The sequence below is a fragment of the Rhea pennata genome, chromosome 22 (genome assembly GCF_028389875.1).
Source record: "Rhea pennata isolate bPtePen1 chromosome 22, bPtePen1.pri, whole genome shotgun sequence".
NCBI classification, from domain to species: Eukaryota; Metazoa; Chordata; class Aves; order Rheiformes; family Rheidae; genus Rhea; species Rhea pennata.
Window position 1 is genome coordinate 2,664,460 of NC_084684.1, and position 18,978 is coordinate 2,683,437.

Consider the following 18,978-nt stretch of genomic DNA (forward strand, 5'->3'; position numbering starts at 1 on the left):
CCTCCTTATACGGGCTACAGTACCCTGCTGCATGAGCTTGAGGTGTGCACTCAACAGGCTTCTAAATTTTTCTCATGTGTTTAATTTTGATCATTGAGATGCAGATAGTTTCATTTCTTATCAAAGAAATGAAATCAAATATTTAAGTCTCAGAATGGCAGAAGCCAAGACAGAGGTAACAAAATACCCAAATGTTAAAGGAAGTTTAAAAATAGCATGTAAAATGCTTTTAAACAATATTGTAAAATATGACATAACTTTATTTCCAAAGCTCAGACTGATGTAACAGTTCACAGCACAGAAAACAGAAGAGCAAATCAAAAAATCAATTAGTTTATTACTCATTGACAATGAATTATAGCAATTTCATACCCAACATGTGAGTGCCTTAAGTTTAGAAAACATGATATGCTGCAGCTGCTTGGCACAGCTTTTTCTTTGAACTTCGCACACTTATGTAGTGCTGCATCAAATATGCCATAATGAAAACCTGTAGAGTCCAAGGATGTATACCTCATTAACATGCTCTGATCTATCGTACAATGTGTGATCAAGCAAGTCTACTCTGCACTTAGAAAATGAGACAGTTAAAGAAGTGTATGTTAATTCAAAAGCTTTTACACATCAGAAGAAACTGTTAGTGACCCATCAAAAGTGGGTATATTCCAAGCACCCTTTAATTCAGGATGTGTATTTCAATCCCTATACACCTCTGTAACAAGAGAAGACAGGAAGTTTTTGGTGTAACAGTGAGATGAGCAAGCTTTTAGTTGGTAGGTCAGGTCCAGCTGGGTCTACCACATGTTGGCACGTAAGTATCAAAAGCAGAAAATCAGTACTGATAGTGGAAAGACTTAAGTTCTGATAGGTAATTTGTTTATGAAATATGGAGATAATTCAGTCTCTGAAGCTCATTCCTTCTCATCAGTAAGACGCTTCATATCTTGCTAAACTATAATTAGGTAGATGAACATGCCACAGCACTTCAGAACACTGAAGGATGCAGTAAGCTACGTTGATTGCTCAGCTTAAGAGAAAAAAATCTTGGTATGTGGTTTCTGTCTTTAGAGGGAAAATGGATAAAATGCAATGTAAGATAATTAGCTTTGTCTGCAGTGTTTAAAATCAAGCTAGCATATGTTACCTGCAAATCACGCTTTGGAAGTATCTCTTTGCTTCTGTGTCCTTTGTCTTTTTCCTACTACATAGTTTTAATGTATTCCTGGTTAGTAAAAATCCTGTGAAGCGTCCATGTTCTGTAAAGATAGTTGGTTGGAGAGTTGTGTGGGATCCCCATAGATCTGAAGTTCTTCAGCCATGCTTCCCATGGATCATCTTCTCACACAAATACAAGAATAGTCTCCAGTGCTTATAAAATAAGGAGCACTTGTCTTTACTGGCATGAAATGGCGTGATCACTTGTTTCAACTATTTTTAGGGCCTGTCAAAACAAACAGAAAAATAGGAAGACATTATGCTTTGTGGTTCATGGAGTTAGCTACATGTTAGTTAGATCTTTCTCCCCCCCCCCCACCCCCCATCTTTCCTGCTGCCTATTTACTTCTCGGTTGTTTTCTTCTTTCTGCTATCCCAGTTACTGTGAGTACAGCTTGTTTCCTGCCCATTGGCTAATGCTGGGTGAAGCAGTTACTAAATGTAGTGTGGGTTTTTTTCCTTCTGAGCTTGCAAAAGCACTTAGTCTGTAAGTGGGCTAGTCAATCCTGCTGGTGCTAAAATATCTTCTGAAGCTATTCAAAGTAAAATAAAGACCACCTGTCAGTGTTCATGTGCATCCAGCACTTTCAGAACTTGGTCCTATAGTACTTTGTAGTGAACTTCCACTTTGTGGAGAAGACTAACCCAAAATCCATGCGTGTTATAAGGGCATGCAAACAGTATCTGATATTTCAAAGTGCATGAGGGCACTATAGAGGATGTCATTAAGAGGCACTGTGGGTAAAGGGGCAAAAGTGGGTATATCTTGGTCAGATGGGAAGTATTAGGAATTTTTTGAGCAATATCTGTGACCTTACTCAGAATGATGCTTGTTTGATTTTAATGGAGAGACTGGCTATTGAATCCAAAGCATTAGTAGGTTTGTCTACTACTAGAAGTACTAGAACTGTAAAGACTGACTTGTCTTCAGCTACACCCCAAAAGCCTGATTAGTGATTTACTTACGAGTACCTGCCTGACATTTTCCTTACAACAGCAATTATAATTCCTGCAAGGATTCCAACTGCTACTATGATTCCAGTAATGATTCCAACAAGTGCAATTGTTTCCAGACCACCTGAGCAAGGAAATGAACACTGTTAGCATGGTGTGCATGGGACACATGGAAAACAGTGGCTACTGGTAGTACAGGTGCTTATCTGCTGCATCCCAGTCCTTGGGGAAAACTTTCTTGTATCTTATAAACTCTCAAGTAGGTTCTGTAATTCAGTGTGGTTTTCTTATTCCTAGTCTTTGTGCTAGACTGAAAACTTGCTGGAGTCACTGGGCGAGTCTATACAGTGTACTGAGATTTGCAAAGCCATCCTCATGTTAAGATTCATTATAAAGTACAGGCCTGCATGTATGCCTTCATGGTGGAGGGCTCCAGCATGGCTGAAGAGCCATCTCCATAGGTACATCTCTTGTTAGGTAACTAGGTGAGCAGGGGGAGGCAGTTTGGGGAGCATGTCATGGCTCCTCCCAGAATTTCTCCCTAAAAGTAGCATGGATGTAACTAGTGGCTTCTAGAAATGTTACCACTTGGCAATTAAGTTTTCTTGCCCTTAAAATCAGTTTTTTAATACCTTTCTCAGTTGCCTCTGGTTCTCTACCCAGTCCACCTGTAAAGTCAGAAACAAAATAGTTTAGATCTTTTGTTTCATATCCCAGTTTACACTGCCATATCCTAGGTAAGCTTTTAACTATATCCCAGTGGTATGAGGGCTGTGTAATTGTTTCTCCGATAAATGAGCAAATGGAAAATTCAAAATCATAGTGAAAAGAGCTCTGAAATAGTAAAGACAAACTAAGATGTAAGAGTGACTATGACCTATATCTACTATTGACATTTCAGTCTGGCCACATTACGATCAATAAGAATATATCTGATATGATCTTAAATTAGAAATCTGGTTTTAATCGCCTGGGGAATAGTTTTATAGTAGTAAGTTTTGCCCTGTTCTCAGTGTATTTGGTAAACTGTTCTTAATCCATTTAGAAAGTTTTGTCTGTAAAAGTTTTGTGGGTTCCTTATGCAGATTTTCGTGTATGGAAAACAAAGCAAGATCTATTCAATACGCTTTTCCAGAGTCAAACTTGTAGCTGAGTTCTCAAGACAGATGAAATATAAATGTTTTCAGGGGGGAGAACCAGGCTGTTTTCTGCATTTGAAGATCTTTCAGTTTGGGCTAGCCAACAGAATTTTATGGTAATTTTTAGTATCTGAAGAGCTGTCTCTGATTTATGCAAGTCATCTGAAAAGATGAAGGCTTCAGAGAGCTACTGACCTGTCTTGGGTTCAAACTGTAGTGATGAACTGCATGGTTTGTTTTTTCATTCCTTGTGTTAGCACGCATCTATTAAGATGCTGAGTGATTATGAAGAAATACTAAGTCTTTCCCTTTCAAAATTAAAAAATGCCCACCTTGAGCAGTTTATATTTGGTATTTCAATTTCCCAGATACTGTAGGTGCTAGTAGCATAATAACATAAATAACTTATGGTATATTAAAATAGAACATGGGTTTTTTACCTTCATTTTCAGTGGTAGCTTCATAATCAGTAGAATTCTCACTATCTTCACTTGAGACAACTACACTTTCTGTGGTCATCAGTTCTCCAAAATCCAAGAAATTTGTTTCACTGTGTAGTTTTGTGGGCAGCTAAAAGGGTTGGGGGGGAAGAGCAAGAAAACTTCAGTATTTTTAAAGTATTTTAGTTTCTTAGTCTGCCAAGTGCCCTGTGGGTGGATTTTTGCTTGTCGTTTTTGTGCTGCTTGTGCTGAGTGACCAAAAAAATCAGTAAGCTGTTTTCTCTACCTTGCTAGAGATTTTTTTAGAACTGATAATTGTCCTTTATAATTCATTGCTAAAATCATGGGAATCACTTAAAATCTAAGCCAAAAAATAATACTAGGAATATAATTTCAGGATAATCTAAAGGATCCTTGATTTAGAATGATACTTACCAGGGTTGGTAATTCTTCAAACTCTGAGTTATTTCTGTCTCCAAAATCAATTGTTGCACTTTCTTCTCCTTCAAGAACGGAGCTTGCTGAATAAAATAAAAAAAAATATATATTTTATTTGATAATCTCCTGTCCTGGTTACTTTGATCTCTAAACTTTGTTAAACATGAGCTATCTAGTGTTCAGTCTGCCTGTCTGCCCATTTAGGAGCACAGAATTCTTCAGATTAACTTTCTGGATTCTGCTATACTTGTACAAAGCTGTAGGGCGAAGAGCTTAAGTACACATCACTTAGAATATTTAAAGGTTATGCCACATTTTAACTAGGGTTGAATAATAACACTTTAAAGAAAAGAATTTTCTTGGGGAGGAGTCTTTTCTTCTAAGTGAATGTGGCTACTCCGTATCTCAAGTTAAGCACCATCTTGTGCTACTTCTAACTTCTATTCTCTAAAATAGAGCTTTTTTTCCTCTTTCAGCCCAGCTGTGTAGCTTTTTTGAACTGCCATTATTGTTTATGGGGTGTAGCTATAGTTTGGAAAGCGTTCACAAACACATCTAAGATAATTTTCTAATGCTGCAGACCTAATTTGCCATACTTACGGTTTTAACCAACAGTGTAAGGTCTCTTTCTCATTCCAGACCTATATATGTCATCTCTACTCCCTGGTACAATAAACACTTAATTTTGGCCTGCACAATCCTTTTGTTTTCTTCACAAGTATGGCCAAATTTCATCAATAGGGAAAATGAGATGGAATGAGGTAGAAAAGTACATGTATAAGAAACCAGCAGTTATGAAGAAACTGAACATGAGTATAACTTGATTGTTTCATGCTGAAGATAAAACTGACCACACAGTGTGATATTAATACAGTATGATATTTCTTGAGTTTCTAAAGTGTCATGATTATAACTAGCAATCTCACCTAGCTTTACTTTGTAGCCTGCTGCATAAGTTCTGATGATTCCAGATACTAGTGTTTAAGTGTTAATAATGGACACAGACCTGAGCAAAAACTTCATGCATAAAAGTCTAAAGACTCCAGGAAAGTTCTTACCTAGATTCCACCTTAACACCTGACTTCTACTTATTCCAGCACTCTGAGCAAAAGTTTGTCCAAACTCTTCTTGAAATACAACACAGCAGTTTTCAGCACAGTGCTGTTAGTACAGAGAAACTGCATTGATACCCAAAGGCACTGTTAATGAGCCATGCTTGTTTCCTTCAAATAACTGATTTTAGAGGTTTGGGGATAAACCTTTATGCTCAAACCTATATGATTTATGTAAGGTAACAGTTGTCAGTTGCTGACTGATTAGTTATGACCACAAAATACTTGATTTTTTTTATCCTTTGTGAGGTAGTTTGTTCCATAGCACTTCTCTATTTAATCCTAATGAATAACTTTTTGATTTAACACCCTTTGCATCTCTGACTTGGGAACTATCAAGTGTTAAATTGGTGGTGATGTGCAAAGATCTTGATAAGGACAGTAATTCATATGAGTTATTAAAAACAGGGACTTGCCATACCATATGAATATTTTAATAAGGGAAATATGTATGTCCTGTATAATATTTTAATTAATATCAAACATCACTGATTTCACCTATTTTAATGGCAGTCTTACCTCTTCTGCATTTGAATTTAAAATATTTCTGTTCTGATCTCTTGTCAGAAAATAGACTTAATAGTCATACCTCTAAACACACCCCACTTGCATTGTATATTATTTAGAGGCAGGTAAACAATTTTTTTCTGATACTGAAAAAATAGGACAAACAGTTTTAGTAGACTTTTTAAAATGAAAATCAGGTTAGAATCACTTTAGATCAGCTGTACAAACATCATTCTTTACATGCCATTTTTTAGTGAAAAATGTTATTTCAAACCAAAAAGCAAGTGTTAAGATTAAAAGGGGCAGAAACATTTGTGAAGGAAACTTTTATTCAGAGGAAGAATGATTTGACATTTTAAATATTACTCCATTTTTACTTGAAACTCTGCATTGAATTCAACTTGCAAACATTTTCTGTTATTCCCAAATGTCATTTTTGAGCCAAGTTTACTTTTCATCCATCCATAACAATATACAGCTGAGATCTTTCCCTTTTCCAAGAAACCGAATACTGATAATCAGAACTTAGATTTCTGACTCCATGTTTATTTGAGTAAATAGACTTTTATAAATAGGATTTTATATTTATATACTTCTATAAGCCTGAATATAGATACACTTTCTATTTAAGAGCAAAAAGGGTGTGGAAGTTGCACTTCAGGCACTAATAGAGGAAAAAGTTTATTCATGTTATGCGAGCATGAGGCCTTATACAGCTGCCTTAGAATCTTAAGGTCTGTAAAGTCAGTGATAAAATCCTCAGCTTTTGGTTTATAGAAATATTCCATTTAAATTTAAATATTTTGATTATGGTATGTATGTTAGTTAAAAAAATTGCAGTAGAGCACAACATGAATTTTAAGGATCAGTTAAGTTTGATAATTCCTGTCAAAACTGAAGAACATCTTTTATTCACTGGTCACAGAATAAGTACAGATGAAGAAAACCAATTATCAGAGGGAGAAAAACCCAAATGGAAAGTGAAGTATGTTTAGTATATGAACAACTAACAACTCATTCAAGGAAGCTAATCGTACTGTTGGCATGGCAGTAATTTTCAGCCCTGAAGAATTACTGTCAGTAAAGGCGTGAAAGGAAACTATCACTTAAAGGTGTAGAGAATTACTAAAGATAAATGTGAGGGAGAGTGAAATAACTATTTTTTGTGTGGTAAAGATATCAAATATCCTTGTCAAAACATGGCATGTAGAAGACCTGTTTTGCTGTGTTGCCTTTAGTATACGGGGAATGGCAAAAGGCAACAGCCCAGACTTATTTTGCCTAATTCTCAGTTCTTAATGGAAGTGCCTAAGTAAGGTCTGTACTTGACCACATCTCCCTTTGTTGTCAGGAGGAGAAGATAAATATTTCCAGAGTATGCTAATGCTGTGTGGCAATACAGCACGCAGAGAAAAATGGTAAGAAAAATATGCTCTGGGAGGAGGCATCCAATTTAAACTTCAAACTTGCTCAGTTTTAAATGAGCTTGCAATGTTGAAGAAACCTGAGAGGGAAACTGCTGCATATAGTGTGTACAAGGTGTAATGCTACAGAAGTCACAAAGAGAATATAAATGGGACATAAGGGTACGTGTACCTTGGGCTTTTGATTTCATCTGATGTGGCCCAAATGTAGAAAGAATCATAGGGTCAAGTAGCACTTTTGCTTATGTTCTTAATATTACCTTAGAGGAGCATGTAAATAAAAGCATTGTCTCGCAGTGCTATGATTGCCTCCAGCTAGTACTACTACCTTTCTGCTTGCAGTTATACATCATTGCAGATGTGAATTAATCACTGTGTTCATCTCTGCCAGAATTCCAGCTGGGTACATTTCAGTTCAAAGTCCGCAGCTGCTATCAGGCTGCAACTTCTCACACTAGGAGAAAATTTGATGTCTTTAGAAGTTTACTATTGCTTTGAAAACATTGAGTGGTTAAGCATCCTATGACCCACTTGTGGAAAGATGAGCTCACTAGTCATTGTTATTCATAGAATGACAGTTTACTAGAAAAACCTCTTAGGGTTGCTTTCAAAGCACAGTGGTTGTGTTGGGCAGGAGAGTGAGTTGTAAAACTGTTGGCCATTAGCATTTCTTTAAGGTATCTCCAAAAACAACAAAGATACTTTTGAAAAATGAAAAAAGTTAGAGGATCTTTTTTCTTTCTCAACTTAATCCCAGACACCAGCAGGCAAAGGCTGCCTTATATCCATGTTTCAGCTTATCCTTGAAACGGGAAGCCTTCAAAATGGAATGAGTTTCAGTCCCTGACATAAGAGATGAGTAGGTGAAAACTGCTAACCTTAAAGGCTTCTCTAGAACAGCAAGATACAGCATTTAAGGGGGCTAGTGACTTGAGAGGTATCACTCTTTCCTTTGAGATATTAAGCTACCATTAAGCTAGTCTGTTAGACTTGACTGATCATGTTTTTTTTGCGAAGTACGTTTCTTGTCTGTTCTTGAGCTATTACAAAGTGGCAGTGCTTGAAGGACTCTGCATGTACGTATGTGTGCTAGCCATGCTGTTTTGGCCGTATTTTATTCAGGATTTATGTTTTGATACAAGAATACCCTTTCTGAAGAAGCATTCTTCACTTTTTGACTTTAATTTGGTTGCAAGCAAAGCGAGTCTTGCGGTGTTTTATTATTGGAATCTTGTTCAGACTCAGTTTGGTCATTTGTGTTGGTAGAAGTATAACAAAAACGTATGATTTGATAAGATAGCTGTCATTTGAATACATAACTTCTCAGCAGCAGCTTTCTAGTTTTGAAATAGAATTTTGTTGTCTAATGAAAGTATGAAGCCCTAACTTGGCTTCATACTCAATTTAAAGAGGAATCATCTCACTTAACCTCCAGAGTTAGGTCCACAACCTTTTTCATCAACTTTTGTCTGAAGGAGTAGCTATTTATTTTTTTTCCTATTATGACAATTGCTTAAGCATTTCTAGGAATTAAAAATGTTAGTCCCTTTTCTTCTGAGTTGGTTCTTTGGCACGGTCAAATCCAGATGCTCAAATATGAATAAAACTACAAAATTTGTCAGGCTAACTTTGAAAATTTTAGTTTGAACATATACTGGCTTTTTATTTACCTTCTGGATTTTGAGCCTTTAGACAGTTATTTTCAGATTCTTTGAAGGCTAGGAATAGTTTCTGAAAACAAGGACTGAAATTCTCATTTGTACCTATGGCTCCTGCAAAGTTCCTAACACTTTCAGTATTCTGAGAACTTGATATGATTGGCCTGTTTGAGACCACAGTATTGGCTTTTCCCTTTATTTTTGTTCTTTTGGGAGTTAGGGTAGTATGTCATGCCATGATAAATGTTCAGGAATTTTAAGTGCCTAGGCTTTGTGTTGTCCTCAAGAAAGTACATATGCTGCCTAAATCTTGGAAGTGCTCACTGCCTTTTCTGTATATGAAGATTGACAGCCTTCACTTTATATAGTGAAGAAAGCTGAATGACAAAATTACTGTAAACTTGGGAAAGTATCTACCAATCAAAAACAAGGTCGTGATGCACAAGAAGAGATTTAGTTCGGCCTTATTCAGAGCATGACTGACTTTGTTCAGCTGTTCTGTGTAGCTCATGATGACAACATTTTGCTGAACTGTCAGAAACATTTCCTGTGGTCACCACACCCTGTTGCAGATGGTTTCTATTGCTGTGTCTGGTTTAGCCAAAGGAATAAAGCCAGGATTTAAATTCACAGTGCTGAGTGGCAAAGAACCACTCAGCTGTTTCTAAAGTAATTGCATGTCTTCTGGATGTTTCAATATTATATTTCATAATGCCCATGCATAGGATACCCACAGAAAATCAAAACATTTTAACTGGGGCAGATGTAGAGGAAAAATTTGCAGTTCAAGAGCTTGCTATACGTTTATGACCAATAGGCAAAAGTATGAAATAAAGCCACAGGAGAAAATGGTGATAATTTTCAAAGCTTTTTCTATTATGCGAGATAAAATCAGTCACAAAACCATGGATATTAAAGAAAGGCTAACTCTATTACAGGATATTTCCTTGCAAATAGTTCCTTGTAGAACTAGAGATAAGTCTTCTCAGGTTTATGCTTTTAGTAATGTTGCTGTGTAGATCTGAGATCGCTTCTCTAAGGAAAGTGTCAGAGTTGCTTTCTCATGAATCGGTTTGCGGAAGTATTCTTAATGATGGATTTTGCCCTGTGACCACAGTGTGCCCTGTTTGTGGTTGTATTAGTAATACCTTGTTTTCTATATGCAGTAAGGGTTTGAGTGCGGCAACAAGGTTGGAGATAATGTGATCAAGGTGCGAGTATCTTGCATCACTCTGTTAGTGGCACCTAAAACTGCAGCATTAGTGTCTTGTGTTTATCACTGTGTGGCTGGAAAAGGAGTGCTGGAGCTTAAGATACTTCAGATGAGCCCAATTTCACAAGAAGAAAAGTACAAAACAATTTTGTGCAGTGGATGATCTGTGTACAAATACAGGAATATGTGAATACAGATGAAAGGAATTAAGAAATGACCTCTGGTATTGTAATGGAAGAAGCTTTTTCCCTGAATCACTTCCTTCCCAAAACTGAGGCAGTAGACACATGCCCTTTTACAGCTGTCAGCTTGAAGAGGTTACTTCCTGTGGTGGCTTATCACCACCTTCTTGGTGAAGATTGCTATCCCCTTATATCTGCATGCTAAACACTACACCTGGAAACTAAGCTTTAATTTTGTTCACACAGTGATTTTTCACTACTTGCTGTATATTGCACATGGCAAGGGAGACTCAAATACATTTAGTCTGACATTCATATTAGTTAATAACATACTAGCTAATATTTGGATGTATTTCAGAGTCATGAAAACACTTTAATATGCTCTCAGAATGAAGGGTATCCCCTCTAGAGATTTAGCAGTAGCTTGTGTACTACTCAGGTCCTACTAAGAGTACACTTTGGTCTGAAATAGCACATGCAACTGAACTGTGCTTTTTGTAAAGGATTTTTCTAATGTAGTTTATGCTGAATGTTATAATATTTGTAATCAACAGAAAGGAAGATGGAAAAACATGAGGCAACCATAAAGTAACATAAAAATGTGCACAGTATCATAGCTTTTCTTTCCTTTGAGAGTCTTTGGCCAGGCTTCTGAGAGAGCGGATTGGAAATAAATAGTAAATTTTTATTCTCATTTGTTTGTCTCTAGCACTTCCCAACATTCCTTATCTCTCAGTCCTACATCTTGTTATGAAATAGTATGTACTGAGCTGTGCACCACATGGCTCTGAGTTTTGCTGTAGCATTAATGTAAACTGAGGGTATAGTATGTGTGTACACAAATCTGCGGAGGCCCTTTCAGAAGCTGCCTATTTGCAGTATGGGTTTGGGAAGTTTCCATCAAGTCCCCCCCCCCACCAAATCCAGACAAAAAGCAAACAAATCACCAAAGCAGGCATGCAACTGAGACATGCCATGTTTTACAGATGGGCAGACAGTAGTCATTTGTGATACACACGTGTATGGTTTGCCTCAGTGACACAAGGAAGAAACACTGCCCAGCAGTTTGCGGGCTGTGAACCACGTTCTCTTTACTAATTCTTGATTATTTACCTTTTTAGATACATTATCTACTTATATCTCATTAGGTTGTCAGCTGTGTATCTTTGCAGCTTATTTCCAAGAACTAGATCTTCATTGAGCCCATGCATTAATCCCAGGAAACAGATTTACAAGAGCTGAGAATCTAGCCTGACTGTTTCCAGTTTTCACCATGCAAACTCAGTTAACAAAAGGTGTACTTGTGAGTTTTTAAATGTGAAGGTTTTCATGTAAAAATTACATATTCAAAAACTTGCTTTTAATTCCCAGATTTTAATTGGGTGGGCAAGCCTGTCTCCCTGCTTGAGAACAAAACAAATTACATCTATATAATCTAGTATAGTCCTGTTTCATTTTGAGATATTACATAGTATTTGCATCTGGCTAACAGCAAGCACATGGACAGTTGCTACAGCTCAACTGACTATTAACAAGTTAATAATCATTTTAATAGTCATGTTAATTTTTGTTCATGTTATGTGACAGCTACTAGAGTAATCCTTTATGTACAATGATTATGCTCACACCATAGGTAAGGTTTCAAATTATGAAGTGTTTAGCCTCTGTAAAGTACTTGAATGTTTGTGCTTTTTGTTGTTTGATTAATGCTACTCTGGAAAAACTTTGGGCCAACTTCCATTTCAACTCATTTGATCTGGCTCTTTGTGGTAAGATTTGCCTGAGGTTTTTGTACACTGAACCGGATCACAGAGGGATGAATAGGGATGAATGTCTCTGTTAATCATTTCAACAGGAAATGTTTTAGTCTAGAAAGTCATCAGGTTATATGTAGAATGCTCAGGGCTGTTGTATAGAAAAAAAATGATGGGATACTTGGCTGTTTGTCAGTCTTTAAGCCATGAATGGTTAACACAAATAAAGCATACATCAGTTTATTTTTAAGTAAACAGCGGTGTAAAATTTTGTTGCTGCTTTCTGGATCTTTCCTAGCTTCTGCCATTAATTTTGTTTGGAAATTCACTTGGAAAGAGGGAAACGAATTATCTTCTCCACGTCAATATTGTATTTTGGACTTCTACAGTTTTGTTCTGTCTTGTTTTACATGGTACAGTTTAATAGAGCATTTATCCTTTCCACTAGAAAGCAGGTTGCTGACTGTGGGACTGAAAACTCCTGCTAAGATTAACACAAAAACAATAGGAGACTTTGAAAATGAGTGAAGGCTCTTGTTAAAGTGGTTCAGATGTAATTTGCGATGCTGTCTACGAGCAAAGCATGTTTAGGCTTTACTGACTCTTCCCTTAAGATTCATAGGTTTTCGTTAAAATGCTGTTCGTAAGTTGGCTGATAGTTCCTGTTTTGGGGACTGTTGCTTAGTTGTTTTTCTGGCTCACAGTTGTCCTGAAACAGTTTCTGTGTCTCTGGCTTTCATAAAGTTGCAGCGACTCAGATGTGGCAGATACTAATACAACTAGTCAAATTGTGGATCCCTCTCTTGAAGGGGAAGAATGTTGTACTCAGACCTAGCATGAGTGACTGAATTGCCAATTCACTTTGACAGTTCAGAGAGGAGGAGTTTGGAAAAAAACAATCCTTTTGGAACTATGTCCTCTATCAAAGCATGCTTTTTTTGGATTCAGTCTTGATCAGAAACTGGAGTGTCCAAAGGTAACACAAGAAGAGCTGCAGATTTATTTCTAGCATGATCAGAAGTAAGAGGTATCAGAATCTGATTAGGAGACTTTCTCAAAACTATGCAGGCTAAACTGTCTGTCCCAGAAGTTCAAGTATCTGTAGACAGCCACTCCACCTAGTACTGCGCAAGAACAAACTGCTTCATCCAGTGCAATTACTGAATGCCAGTGGCAGCATTGTCTGTTCTAGCTTATAATCACTGATGGTTATCAGCAAACAGCAGAATGGAACACAGGGGATATGCTGGAGACTTGTATATATTATATACAGAGTCTACTTTCCTGGAGAGCCCATAGGAAATTATCCTGATGACTGGCCACACTTCAAGAAAAATAAAATCTCGCTAGAGAAACACTGGCAGCCAGAAAGCCTTAAATATTATAAACCAAGTTCTGGATCAGTCCATGGAGTTCAACGCAAGCTACATGGGCCATAAAACTAAGTTAGAATTTTGCAAGCAGGAAGTATTTCAGCACTTCTCTGGCTAACAGGGTTTCAACCTGATCATTGCTGGGCTGCTTAACTCAGCAGTCAAGGGAAATGTGCTTTAAAATTTCCCCAAAGCCTGTGGATGAAAGAATCTTTCTCTTGTATTGTGATATCCTATAAACTCCGTAAGACATTGATATAAAATGATGTATTTTTGCCTCCTTTTTAGAGGTTGGAAACGTTGCTATGTTATACTGGTGCCCTTTTTTAAGGGTATGCCAGCTCGGAAAGTGAATTTGAGCCTTAAATGTTTATCCTAGAAAGCCCAGAAAGCAATGCTTGAAGTGTTTGCCTAACGCTTATTTTTTTTGATTGCTGTGAAGTTTTGGAGCAAAACTGAAAACTCTTTAAGCCTTATCCTTACATACACAAGACCAAGAATTCCAGTTAAAGTCTGAAGCCAATGTCCATGTGGAGTAAATTGGCATACCTCTGGTGTTTCCAACAGAATGAAACTGGTTGTCACTAGGCCACATGTTTCAGTTAGGGTCTGAAAACCCAAATCTGGTTTGGAAAACTGATGGATTGAGTTTTGTTATTTTTCAGGAAACTTGCAACAGGGAACACCGATGTTCTGTAGTAACTGTTGCTATATTCCACTACTGTAGGAATACTGAGTCCATTGCATGTTGCCAATTCATTCATACTGATTCAAATATTCTACAGGAAGACTGATTGTGATGGTCCTGGTACCATCATAAAGTACTATTCAGGGTAATTCTGTTCACTGTTGATAACCAGATTCTTTCTCTTCAAAGATTTGTATGTGATTTTCATAGCAGAGCTGAGAAAATTATAGCTTGTATTCTCCTTTGCAAATATTACATAGTGAAACTAAAGCCATTTCCAAGAGCGGCTGATGTAATGCCTTCACTGATTTCTCATAAACTACTTCCCTTACACAGAGAAAGTTTTTTAATAGACCACAACTCTACCAATCTGAAAGCTATTGATATCCCTCTCCTAATACAACCATAGTAGATGCTCAGTAATAGCTTATGAATTCAAAAGAAAGTTTATAAACAGGACAGCAATTATATTGCATATGAGCAAGCACAAAAACTGCTAATTATATGGAATCATTGAAAATCTTAGTTTTTTTCTTACCTTCTTCAGCAAATGCTATGAAAGGCGCACTCCCCAGCACGAAGATGACGATCTGAATTTTAATAAACATCTTTGCTATGGTTAGAGATTAGCTTTCCAGTCCTGAGACCAGATGGATTCAATTTTTTTAGAGGCAGAGGAGAGTTGAGTTCACAGAAAGTCGTCACTACAGAAAATACTTTGGTATTTGAAATATTCCTTTAACAGCAGGAAAGTTTTTCCCAGATGATAACTATAAAGCTAAAGAAAAGTAACGGAGTGGAGTCAGCATTTTTTTTTAACTAAGGGGTGGGAGCATGTCTAAGGTGGTCTCAGAAGAGCTGGGCCCGCCTTCCACGCTCTGTTTGGTCGGCACTAAAATTATGATCTCAGCCCAGGTTTAAAGTTACAGGAGCTGTTGTGCGTTTCAGAAGACTCTTATTTAGCAAAGAGGGAAAGGATGTTTAGCCAGAGCAAGATGTTCAGGGAGTTCCCTCCCTTCTGTAAAGTATTTTTAAAATTATTTAAGGAGCAACACTAAGGACACTTTTTTCCCCTGTTATTTCCAGCAGTGAACTGAAGCATTTTTCATTTCAAAGTGAGCCTCCATGTTTATCTGAAGAAGGGTGGTAATAAATGTGCATTTAGGGATACTGAAATAGTTTTAGAACAGAGCATTTAATTCTCTGGTAAATTCTGTCTGATTTTTTCTGTGCATGCATCTCGGCTTGTATGTCCTCAAGTGACACCGTACCTGTACTCTAGCATCTATTACTGCCCGCAGACTTGCAAGCACTGCTGTACTAATTTCACCTTACAGAGATGGAGGATTTTCCCTTGCTGTGTATAACTGTGCAGTACAGTTGTGCAATTGTCTGTGCAGTTGCTTTTTTCGTAAATGTCTGTGGATCAAGCAGCATAGGTACAAGGCTAGATTTAAACTTTCTACCAGTATCTGAAACAGAAAAATAACAAAGTTTATGCTCTCAAATAAGGTTGTAACACAAGTTGGAGTTAAAGCAGGGCTCTAGGAGCAAAGACTTTTATTAACCCTTTTCTGAATCTGCCCTTGTCTTGGGCAAATAGTAATTTACTGATCCCCACACACTCTTTAGGGGTATTATGAGGTTTAATCAGCCCTAGCATGTGAACTAATAATACCAGTGTTGTATGGTTGTTAAGCAAGGCCTTGAACTATACCACAACACAGCTGGAAGCCCACAGTAAAATCTATGTAGAAGCAGTTACTCTTCTTTCAAATGCTCGCAAGAGTCCTCCTCAAGAAAAGGAAGCTGGAACACAAAGTCACAGGCTGGTGTCCCTCGGCTTGGTGCAAGTTGTTGATTGCTGGCAAAGGAAGACCGTTGCTTGCCTACTGCAGCCTCGTGGTAGAGCAGGGGAAATCTGTGGCCACTGATCATTGCGCCCATGGTTTGTTTCTTATGTTCTGCAGTGCCAGGACAACAAACTCTGAAGCAGAGTGCTGAAGTATAGATTTGTTCCCTTTCTGCTGACCATTTTGGAGGAGGTAACCTCTGCAGAAGGGTGCAGCAGACTTGTAGGAGAGGCTGTCTTTTTTTTTTTTTATAGATTATATATGTATGTATATTTTTAATCTAGGTGATTTTGTTCAGGGGATGTGCGTCAGCTTTCATTAAGAGCCCACAACACTCTGGGATGCAAAGCAAATCTAAATGTAAGCAGTGATACAGTTGCATAAAGAGGACTGCAAATGGGAAGTGTGACACCTTCCATAGGGCTTTTGTTTCCTTTTTGAACTAGTATGTGTCAAAAGAATTTGTTAGCAATCAATTTAAATCATAGTTCCGTAACTGTGTTCGTTGTTGTGTCTAGGATCACTAGGAGAATAGAATGAAAAGATGAAAAGTCAGTGCTAATATGAAGAGGTAACAGGCATTATTGGTTTATAATCTGCAGATGATCAATAAAATAATCCTGTTGCTTTGAGTCCTCTAATAACTAAGTTATTTCTGGATAGTGTTGCTGCTTCAAATTTATTTAAAAGAATGTTTGCTTATTGGGAAATGCCATTCCTCTGAAACTAAATTTTCAAAAGTTCTGAAACTCAAATTTGCAGTGGGAATGTGTCAGCTTTAATGAAATGTATTTTCACAAACCAAAACGAATCATTCTTAACCTTATCAGAAGGGAATGTTTGGATCTCTGTAAGCATTTTCGGAATGAAAAGAGAACATAGTGGACTACGAAAGGCAAACTGGAACAAACCCATGATTGTTCTTAAAGTTTAGTTCAACAAACACTCATCAGGAATGAAAAGAGGATTTCAACCCATTCTCCTCCAAGGTACTGTGAGGACCTGTCATCTTCATGCTCTTTCATATACACAAATTTGTTCATACTTATGGATAACCTTTTCAAAGGAGGACAGGCTATTAGCTGGATTAAATAATTTCCTCCTTTAAATTGCACTGCATTCTAGGTGTAGAACTAAAGCTCTTGAGCATTCAGGAATTAGAGGCATCCAAGTACTAGTGGTACTTCCAATATTTTTTATCATTCTTATTGTTCTTGCCAGTAGTTAATAGTTCTCCCTGTTCCACACCATTCCTCATGAGAAACTCTTTATCAAACTATGGAGAGTTTAATAAGATCAGTTTATGTCTTAGTATCCAAGTACAACCAAGGGAAAGAAATTTGCCTGAGGATACAAAACAATCAAGTGAAAAAGCTAGGAATGGGTCCTACCTGTTGTCTTGAGGTAAAATTGTTCCTAAGGACTTGCACCTTTCTTTGATTCTTGAGAATAAACTTAGAAATGAAAGTTACAGGAACTTGTCTTCTAGTGAGGACAACATGTTACTGAATAAGGGGATTAAAGCTGCAAGCCATTGCTCTCTGATCTGAAAACAATAAAAGTCTTTTGGAAAGGCTAATCTAACCTGGGATGCGATATGGAACCGGGTAGATGAGAAAGCAGTTTTCCCTTGCAGCTGCAGCAAAGTGAAGACTTCAAAACCATAGTTCATCATATAATATTCTGTTAAGCCAAGAGGTTTTGTGAAAATAAATGAAGTATTCTAAGGTTCTAATTCAACAATCAGTCTTTGCTTAAAGAAGCATTTAATCACAAGCTTTATTTCTAAAGGAAAGGTAAGCACATACCTGTATTCAAGTGTGTGCCTTTGGTAATGGGTTTAGGCATGTATTCAAATGCTCTAGTGAACTGAAATTTAGATCTACACAGAGGGTGTAAGAAATGTCTTTTGCTTCTGCTAGTGATATGACAGGTTGCATGAAGTCTTTCAGCCAGCTCTTTCCAACTGGAGAGCGCCAGGATGTGAGTATGTAGGTCACCCCCTTTTTGGGATGTGGAGGGGAAGGCTGCTCTGTGTTTTAAATCAGTGGCTTAAGGGAGGAGTTAGAAAGGCCCTGCAGTGGAAGCAGGCCTTTTATTTTTCATTTTATCTGTTCCTCCCGACTCTATCAGTCGTTTACGCAGCCTCCTGAGAGGCCCTGGCTGTCTCTCTAGCTCAGTAAAAGCAAAACATGAAACATTGCAGGATATATTCTCTGCTCTTGCTCTACATCCAGCTAAGTGTTATGTCTCAGCAGCAAATCAACCTTCAGTAACTCAAGGCCTGAACTTTTGGGGGCAGTATTAGCAGAAATGATCTGATTTTTGTGTGTAACTTCTGGAAATCCTTTGAGGACATCTCTTCTCCAGGGCTGATGCTTAGGAGTGCTGAGCATTCAGAGCTCCTGTAAAATTCATCTGAGCCTGTGCATGCTTGGCCCTTCCGCAAACCAATGCCCTAATGTCTCAAACTGGACAGCAACTAGTCTTTAAAATTTTGGGTTACATCTCACTAGAAGAGTTACCTGTCACCTGCCTAAATGTCAGTTATGAAAAATATAAGCTAGGAATAGAATTCATTTTTTATTCCCACTTCCAGAAGAGTGTTTTGCAAGCACTTCTCTGCTCATGACTTATGCAAAGTTTTCCAAAAAGAGTAGGTCTGTTGTGTAAATGAATGATTCAAGAATTGAGATGGGCAATTCTATATCACATGATTTACTGAGAGATATCTTCACGGTAAAGCAAAGTTGCCTTGTTGAATGCAGGTAATGAAAATTTGTAGTTATCATTCTGGGTCTCCTCTTTTGACTACTAGGACATTTCCTCAAATGTGAATCGGGGGGGTTCATATTTCAGGACCTACCAGAAGGGGGGTGGTTTTGGCCACAGAGGGAAAACAGGAAATGACTTGAAAATTAATAAAGCTTGAGGAAAACAGCTTTTATGTTTCTGACCATTGCAGGGCCCACAGCTGCCCTGGGGAACAGAAACATGAAATATGGTAACAAAGATATCTTTCTAGTTA

At 37.6% G+C, this 18,978-nt stretch overlaps 1 protein-coding gene across 4 annotated transcripts; it reads right to left on the bottom strand.

Annotated features, from left to right (window-relative positions):
* Nucleotides 1-239: 239 nt before the first annotated feature.
* Nucleotides 240-14,902, bottom strand: PDPN (podoplanin). Of its 4 annotated transcripts, none has more exons than XM_062593390.1 (6): nt 14,636-14,902; nt 4,184-4,269; nt 3,749-3,878; nt 2,802-2,837; nt 2,192-2,293; nt 240-1,441 (listed from the first exon to the last, which is right to left on the bottom strand). In XM_062593390.1, exons 1-6 carry the CDS (start codon nt 14,703-14,705, stop codon nt 1,425-1,427), a joined length of 441 nt encoding a protein of 146 aa, XP_062449374.1. In that variant the 5' UTR covers nt 14,706-14,902; the 3' UTR covers nt 240-1,424. The 4 variants fall into 4 exon arrangements, with proteins under 4 accessions (XP_062449374.1, XP_062449376.1, XP_062449373.1 ...); XM_062593392.1 differs by having other exon boundaries at nt 2,188-2,293; XM_062593389.1 differs by having other exon boundaries at nt 2,182-2,293.
* Nucleotides 14,903-18,978: the final 4,076 nt, after the last annotated feature.